The 16,620-nt window shown below is 39.8% G+C and overlaps 2 protein-coding genes across 10 annotated transcripts in view; one reads left to right on the forward strand and one right to left on the reverse strand.

The window, feature by feature from the left end:
- The window catches only part of LOC111245467 (uncharacterized), a 117,331-nt gene that overhangs the window by 62,613 nt on the left and 38,098 nt on the right, over positions 1–16,620 (reverse strand). For 6 of the 7 annotated variants that reach the window (XM_086980584.1, XM_086980586.1, XM_086980585.1 and 3 more), the window contains one exon: positions 13,569–13,716. The exons of the other annotated variant lie outside the window; for it this stretch is intronic. The gene's annotated coding sequence lies outside the window, so the exon portion shown is untranslated. The remainder of the gene's footprint in view (positions 1–13,568; positions 13,717–16,620) is intronic. 7 annotated transcript variants of the gene reach the window in all.
- The window catches only part of LOC111244837 (uncharacterized), a 63,372-nt gene that overhangs the window by 17,858 nt on the left and 28,894 nt on the right, over positions 1–16,620 (forward strand). The window contains exon 1 of one of the 3 annotated variants that reach the window (XM_086980574.1): positions 14,198–14,411. The exons of the other annotated variants lie outside the window; for them this stretch is intronic. Within the exon in view, the coding sequence (XP_086836700.1) occupies positions 14,397–14,411 (15 nt within the window). The 5' untranslated portion in view covers positions 14,198–14,396. Of the gene's footprint in view, positions 1–14,197; positions 14,412–16,620 lie in introns of those variants that run through there. 3 annotated transcript variants of the gene reach the window in all.

The following is a 16,620-nucleotide window of genomic DNA, read 5'->3' on the forward strand; positions in this document are numbered from 1 at the left end:
ATATATACTGAGTTAGCAATTAAATTAGAAAGAGAAAAAGGCCGATTCCGATTTGGCTATAGCGAGACGTATTACTGACTAAAAAATATCAGGAATTTTAATGACACAAAGATCTGACACTCACCCCATAGTGTAAACCTACAAATATGCAAATCTGTGCGCAATATGTAGGGTTTCAAACAACGATTACACAGAAAGATAGCATGATAACAGGGCTCGTTAGACAAGAAGTACATTTATTACTTTTTGGCCATTTCCGGTTTTGTCAAATGTCAAAAATATTAAGTACTGATTTTACGTATCTAAACTAAGCGTATCAACACGCGGACTAACTTAAAGCCCTGAAGACAAACGCACTGGGTACAATAAATAATTAACAGAAAAACTAGATTTCTTAAAAATTAATCTCAATGGGTCACGTCTAGTGCATAACATACGACCAATTTGTAACATTTAAAAACATTGTTATTATTTTTTTAAAGCCTTAAGTTACTTTAACAAACGATCTGAGATTCTCGTTCTGTGACCAGAATAGGGTAATGCCGGGATTGTATAGAGCAATATTTATGCATAACTCGAATGCTCCAGCTATGGCTAACGAGTCAAAAAGAGTGATTACATGCGACCATTTTTACCTTCAGTACATATATTTCGCTAACAATTTCCATAAAGGTCTAAGAAGAACGGCTGTACGATCTGCAAATAGCTGTCGGCCTCGGACAATAATTCTCAGGTACTGCGCACGATGGAACTAGAAATAGACAGCGCGTTCAAACATTGAAAGTACAACAAAAATCTGCAGACCCAGATAGACTTCGATTTGAATAGTTAATAAGGAAATAATAAAACAGATAATGTTTTTCCAGAACTCATAAACAGAATTTACACGAGAGGCATTTTCCCAGATAGCTGGAAAATTCTCGCATTCATGGAAAAACCAGGCCAGGATGAAACTAACCTATATACACCTGCATTTTCAGTGCACTGGGTAAGGCGGCGTAAAAGCATCCTCAATATACTTTTTAAGAAAAACATCAGCAGGTATTGCGGTTCAGAAAATGGTATAGCTTTATGAAAGCACGCCCGATCCTAGATGCTGCCATAGCAATTTTAGAAGTGGCCAACCCGGAAATGGGCAATGCAAGCAGAAAACAGTATATGTGTTTTGATATAAAATAGGCGTTCAACTTTTATGCGGCAAGTTAAGAGTACGAGTCCTGGAATAAAAAAGGTAGAGCCCTATCTCAGAAGAGTAATTATTATCTAAGGTACATCGTGCACGATGGAAACAGGTTCCGCATGCCGACAGAGATATCTCACGGGCTACAATGGTATTCTCAACCAGAGCAATCTTCAGTGGGCCACCTAGCAGCACTAGCAGCGGGTGGATAACGGGTAGAAGCGCACGTGGACGATACGTGTGACGTAATAAATACGCAGATAAAGACCATGATCTAGAGCTTGCTACGGAAAGAAAAAAACAGAGCGTACACAATTCTTTTGAGCAATCAATGAGATATCTTGGCGCAATTATTGACGACATTCCAAATATTACGAGGGAGGCCATCAACAACGAACAAGTTAGCTAGAACTCTGCCAAACGCAGGTGGATCGAAGGACGGCCCATGGAAAATCTCGGCGTCTGTCGCGCATTCAGTAATGTTATATGGAATACTAATATAAAACGACGGGGCATTTACTAGGAAGGATTATCGTGTGAGGCTTAAACTGGCCCAGAGGCAAATAGCAATTAGGGTAACTGAAGCCTTTAAAACTATTGCATATGATGCATATACCGTAATAGGTAGACGGGTCTGGAATTCCATGGTACCTTTTCTCGAGGAAAAATGTCAAAGATATCATAAAAAAGACTTAAAAAGCTGTTACGAGAGGTAGTTGGCCAGCTGGACGCGTCATCCGTGGAGCGCTGCTTCACGGCGCACGTTGTTAATTATTAATTAATTAATCAGCTATCATACGACTCCTGTATTGTACACATCAACATGGCGTAGTCAGACCAGACAGACCACGACGAAACCTTCAATGATCCAGAGAACTGATATTTCGCAGTTTATAAACCACGGAAAAGATCGCACAAGAATTAGAACATTTTCTCGGCGTGGAAAAATTGTGCTCCAGTCAGTAACGTGTTTAAGTAGAGAAAGCAACTTCATTCACATTTTCATTCTGTATAGATAATACATGTATATAAAAAGATTGCCAGGTGGATTGGCGTACTATTTTGGTGTCACTTGACGAGATCGATGGGGTAACATAAAGCTCGATGTCGATTTATCAGAAAGAGGACACATGATAAGGCCATCAATCGTCAACTGAAATCGACCAAAAGGAGATCAAACAATGTAATGTATAAACTAAGCTAAGAAAGTCAGTCAGGACAACGTGAACGAACAATCAAGCAACCAAGCGTTTTTTTCTCTCGTAGAAAAACGTACTGAACAAAGACTATCACGTAACGCTTACCGATACAATGACAGCATTGATGACAGCTTAGTTTGTTGACTACAGAGTTGTGTCGACGGAGTTGTCTAATTTTGCGCCTATGGACGTCGACGACCACGACAGGTGCGGGGTCGAAGAAGGCCGCTGGAGCAGGTTGAAGCGCCTTCAACTACTGTGGTAGCTATCTCAACGGCTGCGTTCGGGCAAAGAAGAAAGGTAAAAACAATTCGGATACAGGCTTCACTCTGTGAGCTGAGTTCATAAATTAGATCAAAATAGGAATAAGCAACCTGACGCCAGGCACCTGAATCTGATACTCAGTTACATTTCATCGAACACTCCAAGTTAGTAAGTTCGGTAAAGCTCATCACATGTCTCACAATAGGTTTGTTCGGAGCATCAGTACGAATCCAACAGGCAAGGCTGTGCGCCTAATTAAAAGCACTGATTGGGGCACTTTTCAAAAGAATCTCCATTGTTACATACAATTAATTATGCAACGGTCCATACTGATTATGTGCTATTGAAGAACGTGTTGTTAAAAATATTAGCTTCTTGTTCAACATGACCTAAAGGTATGCGCCTTAGACTACAATGTCCGTACGTTACTAGACAGGCGAATCTCATTGCTGACCTATTGAGTTGACACCCCCAAGTAGAGAAAATACCAATGAAATATGTACCTCGACAAAACAAGATAAATACAATAGAATTTCAGGTTTACTGTTAGAACATGTAAACGCAGGGACAACAATGCAGAAATTATCTAGAACCATTTAGTACGGTTGGAGAAACGAGTAAAGGGATGCTGAAACGTACGCGATAAATTAATCGTTAATCAAAATGTGTCTACCGGGATTCAGTTATAGTAGTTCGAGAGCTCGGAATGAAATTTTTGTGTCGTCATATACAGATCGGATTTTGCATATGACACCATATGTCTTTATGTGAAAGACATGATAGTTTTCGTCCGCTAAGAACCAAGAATTACGTAAATCGCTGCGCAGCCTGTCAAACATAAGGAGCTAAACAACGAGCTAAGCTTTTCAAGCTAGTGCCATCTCACAGCGGCTATAGGAAGTAATATACGAAGCTATTTTCATATAGGAAGGTGCAAGCCGTAGATTTAGCTACTGTAAATGGCTGCAGTATCCATTTTCGAGTCGGACCACAGCAATAGACCTGAAGACGGGCCTTCATCTCAGGTGATATGGAAGGCCGAGCGAAGTTTGCTCGAACCCTAACCCAAGATACAGAGACAGAAATTTGTTCCTCACACATATTCACATTACCATGAATTGAGTCAAAAGGCTCCCGTTGAGATTGCTAGACAAGTGGTTTCACAAAGAAGATCTGACTGAACACGGCGCTATTAGAGTAGCAAGTCACGGAGCCCTTCAATGGCCTTTCGCCAGCATGGACATTTTATGGACGCGTCTTATTATCGGCCAAAGGGCACAAACTGAGAACAGTAAATTATCGACAAGTCACAGAACTGATCGGAAAACGTCGCAAAAAGCTCATATCATGTCACTAACAATAAGTTAGAGTACAGCTTGTCGGATTCTTATATAAATGGACGATGAATCGACGTACAGAACAAGTGGGACCGAAAACATATAAAAGGCGCACAGATAATTGAAACTAGGTAATCCAGAATAGACGACATCTCATTGTTACCTCTAGTCCGTTTGACAAAGTTACAAAATTGACAGCATAACGTGATCAAGAGCGAATCAAAGCCTGCGTCTTTCTATCCCATTTCGGTGAAAAGTTAATCTAGAAGGTTACAAAAAAAAAAAGTAATATGTATCTATTTTAATTAAATCGGTGTTCTTAGTCATATATACAACGAGGAATAATCGCGTTGCGCAATATTGTTGTAATCAATTCAAGTATAACCAAACAGTACAGACTCGTTTCTCCAAGCGATTATGTACGGAAAAGTACCAGGTGCCTGTATGTACACAGCATGCGACCGGATTTTTCGGGTGAAATTTACATAAGCTACGCTCATTAACGTCTTCGTCCGCTTTGCCCTCCTCTAAAGTTGCAGCTGTACCAGAAATCTGCTTGTGGAGCCTTCGCATATTGCAGCTAACTTAACAGAATCTCCTACGAAAATGCCCCGCGCAAAACTCTTAGGGGCCCTTGACGCATACTCGCAGCTTTGTTTGTCGAGGCCTTTGTTCAAAGGCCCTCTCTGCCGGGGTCGTTAACATCTACAGTACTGAATTTTCGATCAATACTGCTATTATCTATAAGACCATATGTAGAACACCAATCGCAAACTATTTACGATACGATACGAACAGGCAAAATGCAGGTAGGCACTACGCGTAATTCTAATGGCACGTTCTGCACGAATGCCTTAAGCTTGCGGAGGTGCCTGCTACTATTTATAAATTATTGAAGCAACGGTTGTCAGTTTAAAAAGGAAAAATCTAAATACTACAAATGCTAAATATAAAAACAGATGATCTTTTTAACCGCCGTAGGGTAGCTATCCTCACCAATGAAGATAAATAGTGAGAAGTTCCAGTGGTTTCAGGTTGTTACTTAAGATGCTTAAAATAGAATGAGAAAGTCCTTAACTTGAATTTACTCCTTTGAGGCAATTCACTTAACGAAAGATAACAGACAGGGACCTGGTTATAAACGTGTCTAGTGTAAGGGCTTACGACTAAAGTTATCCTTTGCCGAAGTCGCTTGAACGTTTTCACAACGAATTTCGACCGGCGTCTATAAAGAAAAAGAGAGCTACGTCATCTGGACTACACCAACAGAGGCTATAAGTGCCTTCTTAAACAGCCTTCGAACAACTCAGACACTTGATGAACGAACCTAGACCACTTGGACAGATCCGAAATTACTCAGTTCGCTGTGTCTGTACGTTATTTTCATCTACTATGGTGAAAATGGTGCCATTCATGCTTGCAATACACGTATGACTAACAGTTGAAATCTGTAAGACTTAATCTTTCAAAAGGAACTTTCGAAACGGTTTCGGACGAAACCAAAGATAGGACATGTATGCCCCTGAAGCCTTAGTCTATATAAAAGCATCCATTTTTGATTCAGATAAAATTTGTCACTCTAAGGAGACATCTAAGTTTACCCGTATTGCTTTATTTGGACATACAGTTGGTCTCAATCCATTGTGGTCACCTAACTTCTCAGTTTTGTGCTGCCTTTGCCAGCCTATATCTCTTCAAGCACTATATATATTTTAATACCAACCACAACGGTAATGAATCGCCTCCAGCACGTGAGAGGTTGTACTAGAACATCGTCGACATATTAAAATTGCAAATGTAAGTCAGGCGCACTTCCTTCTTAAATCCATACCCCAAAGTGTCTCCTATTATTTCGCCATGTATTGAAATAAAGACAATGGGGATGCAATAATCATCTTAGTCGTTATAGAGGTAATGGAGCACGAATATTAGGACACTGTCAACCAAATTTACGGAAGATCCTCTGTAATTCTGCATCGTTAATTGTGCCGTTTGTTAAAAACCGGCCTTTTCGAAATTGGCATGAACTAAGATTTAGCGGGTTTCAATGAGCGAAAAAAAACTATAGTCTGGAATGCCTAAGAAATACTAGATGTTTTTAGATTGTGTTGACTAATAGGAACTTTACGTTTTAGCTTTTAAAATCGACGCGTAAGGTACTGATTATCCAGTTGTATAATCGTCGAAGAAAATTATAGCTAGATTCGAGTCGCTCACTTTTAGACGTCGATATTACGCAGCCTCCCTTTATAGGTCGTTTTTTCCCTGGTAAAATTAGACCATTCCAAAAACCTTTAGGCGAATCCAAAAAACAGCGTCTCACAGAATACCCCCATGTTTCCGCTATTTCAGGCTAAAAATAGCGTACCTTTCCAATTAATTTTTTTTTTTTTACTAAAAACCAAGGTGTACGTCGAATTGGCCCGTTAGAGTACACCTCACATTGTGCTGCTGTCTCGTAAAAAAGAATCATATAGACGAGCATTTACTATTCTCGTTCAAACTGAAAAGGCAACACTCAGTAGTTTCGTTAGTGCAGTCGTTATGAAGCTCTCTATAATGACGAATTTTGCGTCTTTCAACATGATATTCGACACAAAAAGCGTATCCGTAATGCGGCCCTTTTGTGCGACCGTCTACTGTTACAGACGACAGTGTAAAACCGAGGTATTCAGCCTGCATAGTAAACTTACTTTCTGAGAACAATAAAAAGAATATTCTATTTGGATGTACATACTTTGTTTCAACGCTTCTTAACTCTATTTCTAGTTATTTGAGAAGGTTGAACGACGTATGGCTTTCATCTCTAAGTGAACGTCTGCAGTTCCCGTTACGCTTCGTATGCGTCCTTTGAGCACACGACTTGTTCTACTATTATGAGCAACGTTACTCTATCGCCTATCTGTCGATTCGCTTGGAAATATCATACAAATGTTTAAAAGTAAGATATGTCCCATTTCCATCTCGGAACATCACGTGGGCCTATTAAGCGCCGCCTTTTCAAATGTCTTAGTCGGCCGCATGACGATAGACACGATTGATACTGTATTTAGGAACAGAGCGACGTCGTCGTCCTTTGATTTAGCACGTATCACGTTTATAGTTCCTGTGGCTGTGCCCGCAGTTATGTCGTATGCGCTGAATAATGATTTACAAAAGTAGAGTATTGCAGCTTACCGTGAGAAAATGTAGCGTTTAGATTCTAGCATAATTTTTCGAAAAATACTTTATTTATTTTCTTATTTTACATCATAAGTTACCATTTTATTTGACCTCTCAACAATTTCTGGTGGTTCAATCGACTGTCCTGTGCATCTTTGGGACGCATGTTATACAGCTGTAGCAACAACATCAGGCCTATGAGTAAACGGTAATGATGGGAATGATTTTTACTCGGCGATCGATAATCGTCGTAGGGCGCGAGCGTCACACGCCAGATTTTGCCTAATGTAAAGCCATGTAAAAAGGGTGACGCTTACAAAATTCTGTTGATTAACGTGCTTTCTTTTTTTTTTTGTTTCTAAGTCAAGTAAATCGAATGTCATGAAACGCGAAAATTCTACTACTTTTTATTAGGGTTTGCACTATCGAATAGGGCCGTTTGCTTCGAATACATGTATTTTATGAAGGCGCAAATAAAGAACAATGATCTACTATAAATTTCATGTCTAATTCGATGTGTAGACAGCTAAAAAGACGACATAAATTAATCGCCATATTTGGCTGTGTTGAATTTCAATTGAATTGACACAATGTACATATATTAGACAGTTATCATTTGGAGCCTTTCGGCTATTGTCAATACGCATTGAGGCATAAAGGTTAGAAATAGATTACTTAAAGTTCAGCAAGAGGTCATCAGTGAAATTTTTACAGCATAAATCGAGCACGGATTAACTTGGCGTTAAACACAGACGCTATAGAACTGTACAGTCTTCATAATGAGACCTTTCACAAGCTGATAATATATTTGCAAGATTTTATTAAACAACTTCCGCCGACTGGGTCAAGGGTAAATATAATCTGTCAATGGGTTTTGATCAAGTTAACATTGAAAATATCTTAAAAACTAGGTTTCTTGGAAGCCCAGGAAGAAAAAAACCTATTATCTTGCAACGTTTTTGAAGACAGTTCAGTCGCCGAGCGAAAAATTGTTCAGACAAACTTTTGCCCGCGTGAAAGGTAGTGAACGGAATTGAAATCGAACGCCCGTAAAATTCATTTCTAAATCCTATTCTCGCCGCAATGAAGTCACTTAGAGGTTCTGCAAAGTATTAACCAATGGCTACATAAAATTGCGCTAAGCAATAGAGTGATGCTACCCCTAGCTTTCTACAAGTACTATTCAAACATTTAAATTCTACATGTGTATACTTATAGGAGTTCTGGAAGTAAATTTCAGCATTTCAAAGCTTTCGGCGGCCAAAGCGAAAAAGTGGCCACTTGTTTAAATTTCATGTCATCAACTTTTTTTTTTTTCCCTTTTTCTTTTATCAGCTCTTTTATCCGCGGTGTCGAACTAGTGAATTCGCGTACTTTAGCACCCGTATGCTGTCCCTTAACTTACTGTCCTACCACTGTGGTGCTAGCTGGCTTTCTTTTTTTTTTTTAACTGGCTTTTAGAGGTTCACGGAAATTCGGAGTCGTAACAACTGAAAGACTACGCATTCGTCCTAGTGTTTTATTTATAGGTGTACTTGTTTTAGCTACACCAAGCACATACATTTAAAGCCATACATACATGCATACATACTCTTAATTAATATCTGGGTCATTTAAATGAGTACACGGCTCGAACTCTGTTTGGGTTACCTGCTCCGAGAAAAACCACTGGTGAATTTGACGTCGTGTTATCATAGCTAAACAATGGCGTACTTTGAAAAATGTCCAAAAGCACTATTACGGGCTTTTTCATATATAGGCTCGTCGATACGGGAAAGCGTGTTCTATACGTTCGAATGACTCTCAGATTTGCCCTAAAAGCCACAATACCCTCGATCAGATAATCAACTGATCAGATTGACGTTCACGAATCTTTCAATAGGGATCCAGTTTCTTGTTCCAGGTCAGCGAGGGGCAAACCATTATCAGTGAAAACTATACATAGTGATTAGCCTACAGATGTACTTCACAATAGATCGAGATAATCGTGTAGAGCTATTATTCCTACCGATAAATAATCGGAATCCAATTTCTGTTGCATGAAGGTGACCCCTGAAAGTTAGTTTGAAACATATTCATACTTTACGCTAGAAAATGTTTGACAATAAATCAGCTTGAGAGAATTCTCGTGATTTGCTCTTCACACCGTTTGCGAAGGAAGTTAAACAGATAATTGAACCATCCGTGCACCCCTTCCAAAGAGTACGACAGTCAAATATTTCGCGGCCCGTAATTGACTACTCGTTCACTTTGGAGTTGTCTTCTATTGATCTAAAGCTATAGGATTCACATATTTATATACGCCCATATTATCAGCGTTCCCCGCCATTAAATCCTGAACTACTGCAAAAGATCCCAAATCACTTTGATGACGTGCAAAGTTTTGATCCGCACGTAACCTGGAAGAGCGTATATTAATAATAGCAAATGTAAATCACAAATTGAGCTAGCCAAAAAGTAAATACCTGAGAATATTGATAAAAATGCGGACCCGTTTAAATGATGCGTTGAGCTGGGAATTACCACTTCCGGTTTTATTCTGCGTTCTAAACCTATAGCTAATGCGAATGCCACCGACACAACAAGCATTTCGAACGGAACTAGGCCATAACACTCTAACATATTTTTTTGCAACTCTTGGGACATTTCAAGATGTTCACAGAGGTGGCCTTTACTTTCCAGTGGATAAAGAGCATCTTCCACACAATTTTTTGCTTTTTTTGCAACTAAAACCCGTTAAAGAAGAAACAATATCGAAACGGTCTACACTATGTTTATTTTTATATTTTTAAATGCCTTAATAGCTGGTAAACTGGCGTCTAAAATATGTTTTGTTACAGAGGTCTATACGCGTTTTGGGTGTGAGTCTTTTATCGCCAAAATAAAAAAGAAACATTTAGCCTTAGCTAAAAACATGTATTCACTACTATCCCACATTTGGTATCACCAATATTCAGTAAAGTTTCAGATATAATAGAAATTTCAGGTAATCAACACTATTGACTTCTAATTGAAATAATCAACATCAGGGTGATTCCTTTAATCCTTTGTCGTCGTAAACATCTATTACGGCTAAACATATGTGGAAAATCAGAATTTTACGCGTTAACTCCATCTTCTTCTACGATTACGCATGCTGAAATTTTGATTTTTCACGTGTGTCACTGAGTATACGATTAAGTATAACTTTGACACAAATACCATTTTACTAGCTTTGTGCTTTTTGCAATTTTAAGTTATATAATACATTTAATAGATCGATGGATAATTCAAGTGTGCTTATGCTTTACGATAAGAATTTAAAAAGTAAAACTTGGCCACTCAATGTAGATGTTTCGGGGGTTTTTTGATCGCAATCGGTAAGTTACGCTTTCTCTCTGTCTGTCTTGTCCGCTCTATTATTATTCATACTTCGATCGCTAACTCGAACTTGTCGTTTGCTTGAGGGCCTGAATAAATTGCAATACAAAATTAGGTCAATTATTTCGAACAGGGACCAATACAGTAAAAGAAGTTTCATGCGATGCTCGTGCCAGTTACACGGGGTGGTCTTGTTTGGCCGAGATCTTACCGGTAACCCAGCACCGATACGACGTATAGTACGTACAACGAGGTGACGTCTTGTATAGTAACCGCCTCTTAAAAACATGCGAAACATGGCCATTCATTCGGAACCGTCAGTGCGCTCCGTAATTAGTTGCGGAATTTAGCCGTCTTTACTATGCAATTATTACTCGTATTACAGTATGGCTTGAATAATCAGTTCATTCAATAAGATCACACAGGTCGGTCAGTTATAGATCAGCGGGTCGGGAAATGCACCGGGTCGGTACAATTGAAAAATGTACGCGCACTTGTAGTAAGAACTCGTAGTAATAGCTGACCTAACCTTTCCACTTCACTGTGGCAATGTTAACTGTTTAGTAGCTTTGACAGCTGCCTATCTAAGCCGATCCGCTGAAGAACCTATGTCACCCAATAAAAGAAATACTTGGAACAGCGGGAGACCATTCTCGTAAGAGAAGCTCGATCTTCACAACTCCCATTGCTGCACTAGGCTTCATCGACCACCTTGTTAGTATGCTTTCATCGAATGACACAGTACCTGATAGACAAACGTGAATAGCCGGACTTACGCGCTCGAGAGCCTACGTAAGGAAGCAGCGGGACAGGATTTAAAACGCTTCCCGTTACTCAAGGGGGCAAAGGCAACCGAGGCTGTCGCGCGGGGTCGTGAAGAAAAGGCTACGCTATAAACTGCTGGCAAGAAGACTAAAGAAGGCGTATGTGCGCAACCCAACGAGCAACCCAGGCTCAGAAGAAGCATTCGACCGAAAAAAAAGGCAAGATAGTACCTGCCGATGTCGAACGAATTCTAGGCAGCCCTTGTTAGTATAACTTGGGAGCGTTTGTGGACCTAAAAGTTGTTTTAGACTGCGTTTCGCCGAATTTAGCCTTAAGCAGTCTTAACGAATAAGTCTGCGAATGCTTAACTTCATAGGAAAATAGGCTTACAATGGAGGATAAGGTCTCGGAGCTGCCGGCGTTCTCCCAAACCACAAGTGTAACCTGGGTTAATACCCTTAGCTCCTTACTTTCCACGGTCCGGTTCAAGGATGTTTCCGACCAGCTACGTGGGCGTAAAAATATGGTGAAGGTTCTTTGCTATGCGGACGATCTGGTTATTTATGGGAGCAGTCGCTTCCATGTGCAACAAGTTCTAATCAGGTTACATTCCGGCTTAATCAAGGCTGAGGCAATGAAATTCAGGACACGCGGCAGATTTGCGGTTTGTTTCCTATCTATGCATCTATATCTCTCTGATCGACCGCTACCATATGTTAATCGATTCACGTACCTATAGTTGCTAATCTCGTAAAACGGCCAAAGTTTCTCCCAGTGTATTGCGGAAGGAGACACGGACATCTTGTCCCTAACATTTGCTTCTCACCGATTGCTCTTCTCAACTGCTCTTCGCTTTTTCGACCTTAAAGTTGCACCAGTTGCCACATCCGAAGCGAGTTTAATCTGAGATGATCTCTCAGTGGGGATCTTGAGCCTCTGGACCGAACCTTTGTTCATTGCTCAGAAGAGCCTTAGGATGGCACCGGAGAACCCGTAACAGGCTTGTCTATTTCCTGGCGGTAACGCCACTGTTCGCGTGACCTGTGCTAAACGTTTCAACTTATCGGTAACACCAACATTTGAGAAAAGCCCGATAAATTGGAATCGAAAATTCGCGAAAATCGATCCTGCACTCTGTCAAACGAGGGTCGTTACAGACGAGACCCAAAAAGGACTTAACCGGTCTAAGAGACATTTAGCGACGCACTATGCAGTGCAATGCTTTCACCATTGTTTACGCGGAGTACAGGAGTTTCATGAACCTGACGAATATTATGCTAGGTGCTAGGTGTAGGAAACTATGTGATCTGTATGGTGCTTCTCGCTGTTCACAGGTTCAATAGCTAAGCAATCCTGGTTCGATACTTAACTGAAAATTAACGATAACGTAGTGCCCAATGTGTAAGGCAAACATTGCTAGACTCTAAATAAGCCCGTAAACCATGCCAGAGACCATCTTATGAAAAATAATGTGCTTCTAATACTTTCAGTAGACAGCCATTATTGTGAGTCGTGTTATGCCGCATGGTTACACGATATGAGTATACACCGACATGAACCTGAACTTCTATGTTTTTAGTTTTACGTCCGCCGTTGCCAGATGGCTGGCGATTCGAACCTGGACCACAGTGTGTCACTAATATTAACAAACGTCACCCACTTAGCTATCACGGGAAATCATGGGCTGAAATTTACACAAGGTCGAGCTGACTCATCCCGTCTGTTCTTACTTGGCTCTGCGCCAATATAATACGTTAAATAAGATAAGTATCGACTTGTTCGTGCATTTATATTGAACTACCGTGTGTGTTTGGTGATGCGATGCACAGTTAACATTGTGTGCTTTTTTTCAACATTTTGACTTTTTTCTTTTTTATAATATGATAGATTTTCTGTCAGATTTAGAGTCTAAGTTAAATCTGGGAAGCTGTACAAGATACTTAACCAAAAAATAAAGCTGTTTTATTATGCTTTGTAAGAGCAACTACGGCAGATAATTTATTTTCACTGCTGACAAAGATTCTTTTATCTTTACTAAGAAATACGGAAAAAATTTTTCCTGTCTTGGTTCGTATAGGATACGATGCCATCTCTTCCTCCGATTCTACTTATGTTATTTGTTTTAAGATGTTTTCGTACGACAAAAATACCTCGCAGGTACACTTTAGTGGCAATTTAAAACATTAAATATATGTACTTAATATGAAAGTGTGCTGGAAGTTAGGCAAAGTCAATACTACGCATCAGGTGATCGGATATGCAAATGTGCGACCAATTGTAGCTAGCTTTTAAGTAACTTACCGCTGAGTGAAATAAAAGTTTCTGATATTGTGTTGAATACTTGTTACCGTGTCGTTTGTGATGACTTCGGCACAGTTCAAGTCACTTGTTGATTCGTAAGGCAGCATTTGTTGTCAAGTCTTCGATGTGATTTAGATTATATTTTCACCTGTAAGTTAAAGTTAATTCTAGTGTTAAGCAATAATTATATCCCGCAGCTTTTCTTCAGCGTTCACGTACCGCCATATTGTAATTTTTGAAAGCTTTAAAAACAAACTTTTACCTTTTGGCCGCAAATTAGCTAGAACTTCGTGAATGGAAATACGGGATAGAACTCGATAACTAGTATTCTTCAACTCCAGGGCTATTTCGCAGCACCGAAGCGAAATATTTTCAAACGGTTGTCGGCTTACAAAAGCGGCATGACTTACTTGATGCTAGGTATAACAGATATTCATGTATAATGACGTGTTATCTAAGGTCGACTAGTCGTATTTTGCCGCGATAGATAACGGTAATAGGATCTTAGTGAGTCGAGCACTCATGTTTCGTATCAATATATCTTAGTAAAATTTACTAGTTTGGGTATTTTCTGGTGATCTTACGTGTTTCCGTACGTAAACCATTAAAACTGGAAGGGGAGTAGACACCATTGTGAAAGAGAAGACACCGATCAGCATACTGCTTTATAAAAACAAATACACACGGCACGAAGCTGTTGAAATTTCTCATGTTTTCCAGCACATGCAGTTATTAATGTGGCCAGAAAATTGAGGGAAAATTTCGCGGTTGCGTAAAATCGGTGTCGAAAAAGATGTACTACGAAACGGGAGGATCGTGTAATAATTTATGAACTTCAAAAAGGTAAGTTCGTCTCGTATAATGTGTTCCAGAGCAGGTTAAAAGGCCGTGGACTCGCTGTGTCGAGAATCACGCTTCGCCGCCGACTCAAAGAAACTGGGTTCAAAGATAGTAGACCTGCTAAGAAACCACGGTTGAATGCTCAGTTGAAACGAGCCCGTCTTGATTGGCCAAACCAAGTCAAAAAGTTTGCTTGTCAGACGAACTTCATTTTGAAATTCTCAGAAAAAAAAGCTTGTCGTGCCTTCAGGCCCGTTGATGAACGAAAACTCGGTCGTGTTAAAAATCAAACATCCATCAAAAAGTTATGATATCGTCTATGATTTCAGGCAAAAATACTCGAATTATACATTTCACACAGAAATACCAGAGCGACAGAAATATGCTGAGGTCAGTGGGAACAAGTTGGTGCCTTATGTGCACGAATCGCTCCCTGATGGTAACTGCGTTCTCATGCAGGATAGAACGTCTTGTTACAGAGGTCGGATTATCCCCATGCCAATGACGTTCAGATGCTGTCGTGGGATACCTGTTCAGGAAACCTCAATCACTTAGAAAACCTCTGGAAAATCGTAAAAAAAACTATGGGTTCAAGAAGAACAATAAATAACAAATACTCCAAATGTCCGTGAGAAGAGTTACTGTTGTGGGGCAATAAGATTCACTTATAGTTAAGATAGCGAAAGATTGCATCAACAGCATGCCCTAAAGAAGGGCAATGGTTATTCGCGCAAGGAGCGGTGATTGAAAATAATGATGCTTACAATTCTCTTGCATCGTTTGTCAACAGTTGGAAAGGTTTTCCGATTTTTTTTTTATCAACATAGGATACTGGTGTAAAATTGAATTATATCGCTTTCCCAAGTCAGAACTCGTCTGAACATGCTTCGCTTTAATGCTACGTAAACGGCCTTAAAAATTTAAATTATTCGATCAAGGTTATCTAACTATATATTCCTATATACTGTTCTTGTAGCACAGCTAACCTAGGTCGCAGAAAGCTTTAAGAACTATTAATAGCTGGGCTGAGTGGTGTATAATAGTAATTTTGTGCTATAGAGGTTCAGCCTGTATAGTACTGATCAGTGCAATGTAATCCTTCATCATAAATGTCTCCTGGAAGAGCTTCACAACTTGCAGTGAATAACTGTAAGCACAGACGGCAAATGACAGAAAGCTTGTCTAGGCAAAGCTCTCGATTTTTCTTCGGTCACGGTGGAAATGAAGTATAAGCGGCCACGGGAATTAGGAGTGTATTATCCAGAGATACCGTACCCGCCGGACGAACTAATAGGTAAAGCTTTGGCTATCCGCGATTCCCTGAGTTTCTCAAGGGCGTAGGGCAGATAAGTTTTCTACTTACTATATTTCTTCTGACCTTTCTAAAGAAGATCACTACAAAAAGCTCATTTGGGGCGACGGAGGGCAATTCGTTGTACAAAAAGCTTGTGCACGAAGGTCCTGGATGGAAAACATGTATAACATGATGGCAAGATATAAAGACAGAGTTCAAGATAAATGTGCCTAATCTACATAGCTGTGTTGCAATATTTCTTGCTGGATATTATTAAAAGGCACAGGGGGGAGTCTATGGACAACCAAGCGTATAAGGAAAATTATATGTGTTTATTATATTTATTTAGAATAATCACCAAGTACAATAAAATGCAATAAAAATACAATAAAAATAAAATATGAATGAAATCCTACCCAGACGACACAAACTTCTTGGTTCATTTCCATTGCTTGTCGACATTAAACGGAGGCTAGGTGTAATAACATCATATAGAACAAGAAAATGATCTTTACCTTATATTCCTTTGCTGCAAGACAATGGCTACAAGTCTGTGGTTCATTAAACAATAGCCATCTTCCGACGCAGCTAAATGAGTAATGGCTCACCGAGTAGTCGACAAGGAACAGCATCTTCCCGTCTACATTGCACGTCCCGTTAAGATAGCCTAGGCAGTCGTTATGTACATAGTCGGAATGTAGGGTACTTTGAAAAGGTACTTATGTATATGAGATGGTTTGTCACTTTCCAATATCAGGAAGTAACAATACGATCAACCACAAAGCGAAACGTGGGCTAAAGCAATACAAATCCTTGGCATAAGAGCACCCGGCTACAGGTCATTCCGGACCACGACGGAAACGATCTTATTTTCAATCTGAACAAGGTAGTCCAAGGAGAAATTTACGTTGGCGACAT

Source organism: Varroa destructor, unplaced genomic scaffold, assembly GCF_002443255.2.
Source record: "Varroa destructor unplaced genomic scaffold, Vdes_3.0 BEIS01000002.1, whole genome shotgun sequence".
In the NCBI taxonomy this organism is placed as follows: Eukaryota; Metazoa; Arthropoda; class Arachnida; order Mesostigmata; family Varroidae; genus Varroa; species Varroa destructor.